The sequence below is a fragment of the Coregonus lavaretus genome (genome assembly GCF_964263955.1).
Source record: "Coregonus lavaretus genome assembly, chromosome: 27".
In the NCBI taxonomy this organism is placed as follows: domain Eukaryota; kingdom Metazoa; phylum Chordata; class Actinopteri; order Salmoniformes; family Salmonidae; genus Coregonus; species Coregonus lavaretus.
This window is the reverse complement of record NC_140014.1, coordinates 28,829,496-28,841,507: the sequence shown is the minus strand read 5'-3', so window position 1 is coordinate 28,841,507 and position 12,012 is coordinate 28,829,496. Positions and strand designations below refer to the sequence as shown.

Sequence of the window (12,012 nt, the reverse complement as noted above, 5' to 3'; positions counted from 1 at the left end):
GTTAAATCCACTTCAATCAGTGTAGATGAAGGGGAGACGACAGGTTAAAGAAGGATTTTAAAGTCTTGAGACATGGATTGTGTATGTGTGCCATTCAGAGGGTGAATGGGCAAGACAAGATTTAAATGCCTTTGAACGGGGTATGGTAGTAGGTGCCAGGCGGTTTGAGTGTGCCAAGAACTGCAACTCTGCTGGGTTTTTCACGCTCAACAGTTTCTCGTGTGTATCAAGAATGTTCCACCACCCAAAGGACATCCAGCCACAACTGTGGGAAGCATTGGAGTCAACATGGGCCAGCATCCCTGTGGATGCATCCTATCTGTAGTTGGACTTGAAGCACTATGCTGTCAACGTTCTAGCCACTGCCTTTGTAAGGTCACGGTCATTATGACACAAGGCACGCCAAACTTCTGATTCAAGAGGCCAATCCATGAGGGTGAATGAACTCTCAACTCATGTAAAATGAATTAAATATCTATGCATAAGGAATTACAACAAAACAAAGTAGACAGCGGTCTTATCCATAAAACACCAAATAGACGACGACCCCCCCAAGTACACACACAGGGAACCTAGACATTTAAATCTGAAGAAAGCATTTTATTATTCAAGTCAATCGGATTAAGTCTTTACATCTACATTTTAGTCATTTAGCAGACGCTCTTATCCAGAGCGACTTACAGTTAGTGAGTGCATACATTATTTTTTTATCATACTTCAAATCAAAAAGGTCATTACCATGATTCCAATTTCCAAAAATGTCATTTGATAAGACTACCAACATACAATTAGTAGAAAATAAGTAAAACTAAATCAAAAATGGTCAGTGAGTTTGACTTACTGTCGGTATTGCTTCGACAACTTTCCACAGCAACACAGTTCATAATAACTCTGAAAATGAACACAAAAATCAGTGACAAATATTTAGGAGAGTTCATACAGTAACATTCTGTACATCTCAGTCCAGTCCACATCATCACTCCAAATAAGCAATGCCTTAGGTGTTGCCCTTAGCGGCGCATATACCCATGAGTAGGTTTCAGTTCACCTATTGAACACTGTCTGGCTTTTCAGTTTTAAAAAACCCTGGTAAGTTAGTATTGATAACGTCCTCTCTTTCCTCCATGACCCCAACCAGTTCCACCACCTCGCCAGCCACCCTTACCCCCTCCTCCCCAACCACCATCTCCCCAACTACCACCACCACCTCCTCGACCACCTCCCCAACCACCACCACCACCTCCCCGACCACCACCACCACCTCCCCGACCACCACCCCAACCCCCTCCGCCGTCTTGTCTCTTCTGCCAGGTTGGCATCTCAGGGAGGGGGGCATCTATCTCAGAGGGCCGGCCACCTCGATCTGGCACCCTCCCCATCAGGATCTATAGAAGATAAATACAATGGTAGGTCAATGACAGGACAATGGATGGGGACCATAGAACATTTTAATTTAGTCAGTTATGCTGCACTTCCACCTAAGAATTACCCCACCCCAGTGTTTTATGTTAATGCTAGCTCTAGTATAACTGTGTTTCCATCAGGAGTGTGACACTAAATACTTGGGGCAAGCAGAATCAACAACTTCTGCACCATCAAGACAGTTGCTTTGTGAGGTATTAAGGTTCACAGGTAGCCATTGTTATGTAAATGCGAGCTGAAAAGTACCAGTGGCTTGGCTTTGGCCCCAAGTCAGAGCAGGTCCACCAGAGCCATGGTCCAGTGAGACACGGGTGCTAGCCCGCATAGATGGAAACAGAAAAGTCTGAGCCTTTTGGGTAAAACACTGGGGTAAATCTAAGATGGAAACTCAACATTAGTGCGATTCCACTGCTGGGTTTTACACCGGTACTTGGCCTAAGGACTCAAGACTTTTGTACACTCAGACATTTGGACACAATGTACATTGGGTCACATTACACAGTCTGGAAGGCTACAGTACCTTATTGACAGCACAGGCAGTATTCTCTCTGCTGGAGCCACTGCTGGTCTTCACCACGTTGCATATGTCCTCCCTGGCTGCCAACAGGTGAGCCATGCCTACAGATGAACTCTGGGCCAGGGAGTGTCTCTTAGGCTGGTAGGCCCTGGCCATGCTGTCAACTCTCTCCTAACAGACAGACAAGACAGTTTGTTGAGCATATGACATGCACAATGAGATTCTGCATAGAAAAAGCAAAGGGTGTAGCCTGCCGATTAAGGACGGTAGCACTGTGCCCTGATGAGGAATCAAATCACATTTTATTTGTCACATGCGCCGAATACAACAGGTGTAGGTAGACCTTACAGTGAAATGCTTACTTACAAGCCCTTAACCAACAATGGAGTTTTAAGAAAGAATACGAACAACAACAAAAAAAATCACACAAAAATACAATATAAAATAATACGAAATAAAAGTAACAAATAATTAAAGAGCAGCAGTAAAAATAACAATAGCGAGGCTATATACAGGGGGTACCGGTACCGAGTCAATGTGCGGGGGCACCGGTTAGTCGAGGTAATTGGGGTAATATGTACATGTAGGTAGAGTTATTAAACTGAATATGCATAGATAATAAACAGAGAGTAGCAGCAGCGTAAAAGAGTGGTGGGGGGGCAATGCAAATAGTCTGGGTAGCCATTTGATTAGATGTTCAGGAGTCTTATGGCTTGGGGGTAGAAGCTGTTTAGAAGCCTCTTGGACCTAGACTTGGCGCTCCGGTACCGCGTGGTAGCATAGAGAACAGTCTATGACTAGGGTGGCTGGAGTCTGACAATTTTTAGGGTCTTCCTCTGACACCGCCTGGTATAGAGGTCCTGGATGGCAGGAAGCTTGGCCCCAGTGATGTACTGGGCTGTACGCACTACCCTCTGTAGTGCCTTGCGGTCGGAGGCCGAGCAGTTGCCATACCAGGCAGTGATGCAACCAGTCAGGATGCTCTCGATGGTGCAGCTGTAGAACCTTTTGAGGATCTGAGGACCCATGCCAAATCTTTTCAGTCTCCTTAGGGGGAATAGGTTTTGTCGTGCCCTCTTCACGACTGTCTTGGTGTGCTTGGACCATGTTAGTTCGTTGGTGATGTGGAAACCCAGGAGCTCTCAACCTTCTCCACTACAGCCCCGTCGATGAGAATGGGGGCATGGTCGGTTCTCTTCTTTTTCCTGTAGTCCACAATCATCTGCTTTGTCTTAATCACGTTGAGGGAGAGGTTGTTGTCCTGGCACCACACGGCCAGGTCTCTAACCTCCTCCCTATAGGCTGTCTCGTCGTTGTTGGTGATCAGGCCTACCACTGTTGTGTCATTGGCAAACTTAATGATGGTGTTGGAGTCGTGCCTGGCCATGCAGACATGGGTGAGCAGGGAGTACTGGAGGGGACAGAGCACGCACCCCTGAGGGGCCCCCGTGTTGAGGATCAGCGTGGCAGATGTGTTGTTACCTACCCTTACCACCTGGGGGCGGCCCGTCAGGAAGTCCAGGATCCAGTTGCAGAGGGAGGTGTTTAGTCTCAGGGTCCTTAGCTTAGTGATGAGCTTTGAGGGCACTATGGTGTTGAACGCTGAGCTGTAGTCAATTAATAGCATTCTCACATAGGTGTTCCTTTTGTCCAGGTGTGAAAGGGCAGTGTGGAGCGCAATAGAGATTGCATCAACTGTGGATCTTTTGGGGCGATATGCAAATTGGAGTGGGTCTAGGGTTTCTGGGATAATGGTGTTGATGTGAGCCATGACCATTCTTTCAAAGCACTTCATGGCTACAGACGTGAGTGCTACGGGTCGGTAGTAATTTAGGCAGGTTACTTTAGTGTTCTTGGGCACAGGGACTATGGTGGTCTGCTTGAAACATGTTGGTATTACAGCCTCAGACAGGGAGAGGTTGAAAATGTCAGTGAAGACACTTGCCAGTTGGTTAGTGCATGCTCGGAGTACACGTCCTGGTAATCCGTCTGGCCCTGCGGCCTTGTGAATGTTGATCTGTTTAAAGGTTGTACATCAGCTACGGAGAGCGTGATCACACAGTCGTCCGGAACAGCTGATGCTCTCATGCATGTTTCAGTGTTACTTGCCTCGAAGCGAGCATAGAAGTAATTTAGCTCATCTGGAAGGCTCGTGTCACTGGGCAGCTCGCGGCTGTACTTCCATTTGTAGTCTAATAGTTTGCAAGCGGGATTTCTTATAAGCTTCCGGGTTAGTGTCCCGCTCCTTGAAAGTGTCAGCTCTACCCTTTAGCTCAGTGCGGATGTTGCCTATAATCCATGGCTTCTGGTTGGGGTATAGTCACTGTGGGGATGACGTCATCGATGCACTTATTGATGACGCCAGTGACTGAGTGAAAGGGGACACTTTAAAGTTGAGACTATCAAGATGCACCCAAGGACTCCACCTGCCTTAGCTCTGTCTGACCAGCCGAAAGACTGCACAGTGACGTCGAGACGTTTGATCAGCATCCTCCGTCGACACTCATACTCTGAGGACAGGACCGTGTTGATCTGCTCCAGCCTCTCCTGTGGAGACAAGGCCCATATTCAATGCACACTTGGCATCCCCTCATGCCTTAGCAGGAATTATACACTTTGCCTCCACAAAAATGGGTGACATTCTGAATGCTGTCTGCTTACCCACTGTTCACTGTCGAGAGAGTTATTCAGTACTGGCTTTCCAATGTGATCCTTTGGAAGCTCTTGAAGCAGTGCGTTTATCTGGAAATACATACAGTGCTTTCAGAAAGTATTCATACTCCTTGACTTATTCCAGATTTTGTTGTGTTACAGCCTGAATTCAAAATGGATGCGAATTAATTGAAAATCAAATACAGAAATATCACATTTCATAAGTATTCACACTCAAGTCAATACTTTGTAGAAGCACCGTTGGCAGCCATTACAGCTTTGTGTCTTTCTGGGTAAGTCTCTAAGAACTTTCCACACCTGGATTGTGCAACACTTGCCAATTATTATTTTCAAAATTCTTCAAGCTCTGTCAAATTGGTTATTGATAATTGCTAAACAACCATTTTCAGGTCTTGCCATATAACTGTAACTTGGACACTCAGGAACATTCACTGTCCTCTTGGTAATAACTCCAGTGTAGATTTGGCCTTGTGTTTTAGATTATTGTCCTGCTGAAAAGTGAATTAATCTCCAAGTGTCTGGTGGAAAGCAGACTGACCATGTTTTTCTCTAGGATTTTGCCTGTGCTTAGTTCCATTCCTAAACGATTACAAGCATACACATAACATGATGCAGCCACCACTACACTTGAAAATATGGAGAGTGGTACTCAGTAATGTGTTGTATTGGATTTGACCCAAACATATCACTTTGTATTTTGGACAAAAAGTTCATTGCTTTGCTACATTTTTTGCAGTATTACTTAACTGGCTTGTTGCAAACAGAATGCATGTTTTGGAATATTTTATATTTCGTACAAGCTTCCTTCTTTTCACTCTGTCAACTAGGTTAGTATTGTGGCATAACTACAATGTTGTTGATCCATCCTCAGTTTTCTCCTATCACAGACATTAATTTCGAACTATTTTAAAGTCACCATTGGCCTCATGGTGAAATCCCTGAGCGGTTTCCTTTCTCTCCGGCAACTGAGTTAGGAAGGATGCCTGTATCATTGTAGAGACTGGGTGTATTGATACATTATCCAAAGTGTAATTAATAACTTCACCATGCTCAAAGGGGATATTCAATGTCTGCTTTTTTTTTTACCCATCAACTAATAGGTGCCCTTCTTTGCGAGGCATTGGAAAACATCCCTGGTCTTTGTAGTAGAATCTGTGTTTGAAATTCACTGCTCGATTGAGGAACCTTACAGATAACTGTATGTGTGGGGTACAGAGATGAGGTAGTCATTCAAAAATCATGTTAAACACTATTATTGCACACAAATTGAGTCCATGCAATTTGTGTGACTTCTTAAGCACATTTTTCCTCCTGAACTTATTTAGGCTTGCCATAACAAAGGGGTTGAATACTTATTGACTGAAGACATTACAGCTTTTCATTTTTAATTAATTTGTAAAAAATTCAAAAAACATAATTCCACTTCGACATTATGGGGTATTGTGTGTAGGCCAGTGACGAACAAAATTTCAATTTAATCCATTTTAAATTCAGGCTGTAACACAACAAAATGTGGAAAAATACTTTCTGAAGGCACTACAGGATACAATACAATGCATCCATTGAATACAAAGACAATGATAAAATCGATGGCTATGCATTCAGGACTTTCTCACAGACTTATTATTTTTGTCATTTTAGCAGACGCTCTTATCCAGAGCGACTTACAGTTAGTGAGTGCACACGTTTTTCATACTGCCCCCCCGTGGGAATCAAACCCACAACCCTGGCATTGCAAGCACCATGCTCTACCAACTGAGCTACAGGAGGCCTATTGGGTTAATTAAGGACGTTTTTGCAGCTTTGGTATACCAGACCTTCTGAGCTAAGAGAGGAAGTGAACACACCTTTTTCCCTATCCCAGAGAACAGCTCTGCTACTCCATGCTCTCTTGGCTCTGGGAGCTTCAGTGTTTCACAGATTGCCTGGAGATCGTTTCTGTCTTTGTGCTCTTTGTCCTCAGCAGGTCGTCTCTTTACTATCTGCGCAGCTTGTAGCTCGGAGCATAAAAACACTGCAGAATAAAGATAGGAGCCACAGGTAAAAAATGCAAATGCAAAATGAAAACTCAAGACATAAACCACCCGAGCTACGGACTGTTCACCCCGCTATCATCTAGAAGGCGAGGTCAGCACAGGTGCATCAAAGCTGGGACCAAGAGACTGAAAAACTGCTTCTGTTGGGACCGAGAGACTGTTAAATAGCCATCACTAGCCGGCCTCCACCCAGTACCCTGCCCTTAGCCACTGTCACTAGCCTGCTACTAACCGGTTACTCAACCCTGCACTTTAGAGGCTGCTGCCCTATGTACATAAACATGGAATTACTGGTCACTTTAATAATATTTAAATACTGTTTACTCATTTCATATGTATATACTGTATTCTACTGTACTCTAGTCAATGCCACTGATATTGCTCGTCCTAATATTTATACAGTACCGGTCAAAAGTTTGGACACCTACTCATTCCAGGGTTTGTCTTTATTTTTTACTATTTTCTATATTGTAGAATAATAGTGAAGACATCAAAACTATGAAATAACACATATGGAGTCATGTAGTAACCAAAAAAGTGTTAAACAAATCCAAATATATGTTATATTTGAGATTATTCAAAGTAGCCACCCTTTGCCTTGATGACAGCTTTGCACACTCTTGGTATTCTCTCAACAAGCTTCACGAGGTAGTCACCTGGAATGCATTTCAATTAACAGGTGTGCCTTCTTAAAAGTTAAGAAGGAAAGAAATTCCACAAATTAATGCGTTTGAGCCAATCAGTTGTGTTGTGACAAGGTAGGGGTTGTGTACAGAAGATAGCACTATTTGGTAAAATACCAAGTCCATATTATGGCAAGAACAGCTCAAATAAGCAAAGAGAAATGACAGTCCATCATTACTTTAAGACATGAAGGTCAGTCAATGCGGAACATTTCAAGAACTTTGAAAGTTTCTTCAAGTGCAGCTGCAAAAACCATCAAGCGCTATGATGAAACTGGCTCTCATGAGGACCGCCACAGGAAAGGAAGACCCAGAGTTACATATGCTCCAGAGGATAAGTTCATTAGAATAACTGCACCTCAGATTGCAGCCCAAATAAATGCTTCACAGAGTTCAAGTAACAGATACATCTCAACATCAACTGTTCAGAGGAGACTGCGTGAATCAGGCCTTCATGGTCAAATTGCTGCAAAGAAACCACTACTAAAGAACACCAATAACAAGAAGAGACTTGCTTGGGCCAAGAAACACGAGCAATGGACATTAGACCAGTGGAAATCTGTCCTTCGGTCTGATGAGTCAAAATTTGCGATTTTTGGATCCAACCGCCGTGTCTTTATGAAATGCAGAGTAGGTGAACGGATGATCTCCGCATGTGTGGTTCCCACCGTGAAGCATGGAGGAGGAGGTGTGATGGTGCTTTGCTGGTGACACTGTTGGTGATTTATTTAGAATTCAAGGCACACTTAACCAGCATGGCTACCACAGCATTCTGCAGCGATACGCCATCCCATCTGGTTTGCGCTTAGTGGGACTATCATTTGTTTTTCAACAGGACAATGACCCAAAACCCACCTCCAGGCTGTTTAAGGGCTATTTGACCAAGGAGAGTGATGGAGTGCTACATCAGATGACCTGGCCTCCACAATCACCCGTCCTCAGCCCAATTGAGATGGTTTGGGATGAGTTGGACCGCAGAGTGAAGGAAAAGCAGCCAACAAGTGCTCAGCATATGTGGGAACTCCTTCAAAATTGTTGGAAAAGCATTCCAGGTGAAGCTGGTTGAGAGAATGCCAAGAGTGTGCAAAGCTGTCATCAAGGTAAAGGGTGGCCACTTTGAAGAATCTAAAATATATTTTGATTTGTTGAACACATTTTCGTTACTACATGATTCCATATGTGTTATTTCATTGTTTTGATGTCTTCACTATTATTCTAGAATGTAGAAAATAGTAAAAATAAAGAAAAACCCTTGAATGAGTAGGTGTATCCAAACTTTTGACTGGTACTGTATATTTCTTCATTCCATTGTTTTACTTTTAGATTTGTGTGTATTGTTGTGAATTGTTAAGATACTACTGCACTTTTGGAGCTAGGAACACAAGCATTTCGCTACACCCGCAATAACATCTGCTAAATATGTGTATGCGACCAATAACATTTGTCTGAACTATTACAGAGCCGCAACATACCAAAAAGGGTATCATAACATGATGGTACTCAGGCCAGTATTCTGGACAGATGGCAAATTCAATACTTACATGCTAGCTTTAGATAGTCTTTATTATTCTGCAGCCCTCCCTGTAGAATCCCGGAGACAAGGCCTTGATAGGGGCACTGCAACTCCTTCAGCATGCCACTCATCTCAAACTGAAGGCCATCAGTGTCACCTAAACACACATGTTTCAGAATTAACATAGCAATAGTATCTGATTTAACAAAACAAATGTCGATCAAATGGGACAGTGAGAGGTGATGTCTTTTGGCTCACCTGAACCTGACGTAATGCTCTCTTCCAGATCACATAACGGTTTCAGACGGGATGCTAACCACATGCATAGGTTGACATACTCAGGTGATGACAGTCCACCTTCACATGCTCTGACAAGCGTCTCCTCATTCTGCAGAGGTCCGTCATACCTGCGCACCAACAAACAACAAAATTATCTAGCTGTACGCTAGCATAGAATCATAGCTATGATAGCACTTGGATGTTGCATGGATGCATTTGCGAGGGAATAAGCAAAGTCCATAATATTTTTATACCGCTGTCTAGAACGACTACACTAGCTAAGTATACTGAACAGAAATATAAAATACAACATGCAACAATTTCATTTATTTTCCAGAGTTACAGTTCATATGAGGAAATGTCAATTGAAATATTTTCATTAGGCCCTAATCTATGGCTTTCACGACTGGGAGTACAGATATGCATCTGTTGGTCACAGATACCTTAAAGAAAATGGGCCTCAAAATGGGTCACAGGATCTCGTCACTGTATTTTTGTGCATTCAAATTGCCATCGATAAAATGCAATTGTGTTTGTTGTCTGTAGTTCATGCCTGCCCATACCATAACCCCACCGCCACGACAGGGCACTCTGTTCACAACGTTGATATCAGCAAAACGCTCAACCACACGACGCCATACACGTGGTCTGCGGTTATGAGGCCGGTTGGACGTACTGCCAAATTCTCTAAAACAACATTGGAGTTAGCTTATGGTAGAGAAATGAACATTCAATTCTCTGGCAACAGCTCTGGTGGACATTCCTGCAGTCAGCATGCCAATTGCACACTCCCTCAAAACTTGAGACATCTGTGGCATTGTGTTGTGTGACAAAACTGCACATTTTAGAGTGGCCTTTTATTGTCCCCAGCACAAGGTGCACCTGTGTAATGATCATGCTGTTTAATCAGCTTCTTGATATGCCACACCTGTCAGGTGGATGGATTATCTTGGCAAAGGAGAAATGCTCCTTAACAGGGATGTAAACACATTTGTGCAGAACATTTCAGAGAAATAAGCTTTTTGTGCATATGGAACATTTCTGGGATCTTTTATTTCAGCTCATGAAAGATGGGACCAACACTTTACATGTTGCGTTTATAGTTTTGTTCAGTGTATATTGCAGTGTTGGGGAAGCTACTCTGAAAATATAGTTTACCAAGCTACCAATTACTTCACACTGGACGAAGTTAAGCTACACTAAAGCTATAGTAAATATAATTTACTTAACTAAAGCTACTATGAAAAAGTAGTTCACTACATCCAAACTACTTAGTGAAAAATTATCATATGTAAATCAAAAACACTTTGGGGTCATATGTTAACAGAAAGTGTAATAGAGTACCACAGTATGAGTCATAATACACATCAAACCTAGCGGTCAAACAGGGAAATGGTTCCAATCGTTTTTTCACCATTAATTTTTATAAATAAGGGCTGTGTTTCGTGTAGGCTTACCCTTGCGTGACGTTTTGATAACCGTGTAAATCTCTCTAGGACAAGGTGACTTTTATCAATATATTCACCTGTATTTACCCCCCCAAAATGAAATGCTAATTAACTGCTAATGTCACTATCATATAGAACTACAAATGCCATGATGATATGGACTAGACTGCAGAATCTAGGCAAATGTAAGAATCTCTGGATTAACTAATGTTAGCTAAATGTAGTAATGAATAAATTGGCAACATCTCTTTAAATTGACAATTCTGTGAACTGACACAATACCTGTTAGCAAAGGTGTCTGCTAAAGATGACGTGAGGGAGCTTGCAGGGATTTGTAGTTTTGCATGGTCTACTTTCATGCTAATTAGCATTTTCGAATCAGAGTTAATAGAGCCGAATATATTGATAAAAGTCACCTTGTCCGAGAGACATGTACATGGTTATCAAAACGTCACGCCAGGGTACGCCTACACAAAACACAGCCCTTATTTAAAGTTTTTACTAAAATCCCCTATGGGAAAAATGTATGGTGGAAAAACAATTGGAACCAAAAACAAATAAACAATTGGATCCATTTGCCTGTTTGACCGCTAGGTTTTATGGGTATTATTATTCCTCCACTGTGGGGCTCTATTCAGCCCATTTAAACACAAAAACTATGTTTGAAGTGAGAATTGGGCCGGTCTGATGCCGAAAGAGAAAGGAAATGATTGCCTAATTCACCCAGATTTTATTTTTGCACAAAAAAGTAGCGTGCAGTTCCAGAAGTTAGCTAGCTACACCGCTACATGGCAAAAAAAGTAATTGAAACACTAAAGTTAGCTAGCTACCTATATTTGAATTTAGTTAAACTACCACCAAGATACTGCAAATGTAATTAAATTACTAGTTGAACTACATGTAGTTCACTACTCCCCAACACTGTTATGTTGTCAACACCCATGCTACCTTAACCCTAACCGAGCAGCATCATCAGTGGTGTTGTTGTTGTGCTGACTTGCTTACCCGACTTGTTCCAGCGCATCTAAAATATCACTTTCCATTGCGGCAGACAACAATATCAGAAGATTCCTTCTACTTTAAAGATGTAACCGATAGAAGCTTGAGTGTGTTGACATTGTGATACAAACATATAATTAGCTTAATTCATCGTCTACTAGCTAATTTAGCTACGCCGTTTTGAAAAACATGCCGCAAGTCAGGAGTAACGAAAATTACATCCGTAATAGAACATGCATCTTGGTTACTTCCATTCCGCTTAGTGTGTTCCCGCTAATAACCTCCCGGACTATCTTCATATCTTCCGTGGACTGAAAAAGTATCAACATATCATCAAAAAGCGCACTTTGAAAAGGGAGTTACATGACATCCCATTCTGAAATGTTATCATTTACCATTAATTTATGTGAATGAAAATAAACGTGTTATTTGTGTTATGCCA

At 42.4% G+C, this 12,012-nt stretch overlaps 1 protein-coding gene across 1 annotated transcript; it reads right to left on the bottom strand.

The window, feature by feature from the left end:
- Positions 1-585: 585 nt before the first annotated feature.
- LOC311102356 (protein FAM98B-like) lies at positions 586-11,771 on the bottom strand. Its single transcript, XM_084143673.1, has 8 exons — positions 11,577-11,771; positions 9,103-9,251; positions 8,873-9,001; positions 6,460-6,626; positions 4,601-4,681; positions 4,370-4,486; positions 1,943-2,110; positions 586-1,385 (listed from the first exon to the last, which is right to left on the bottom strand). Exons 1-8 carry the CDS (start codon positions 11,612-11,614, stop codon positions 1,095-1,097), a joined length of 1,140 nt encoding a protein of 379 aa, XP_083999799.1. The 5' UTR covers positions 11,615-11,771; the 3' UTR covers positions 586-1,094.
- Between the last annotated feature and the right edge of the window lie 241 nt (positions 11,772-12,012).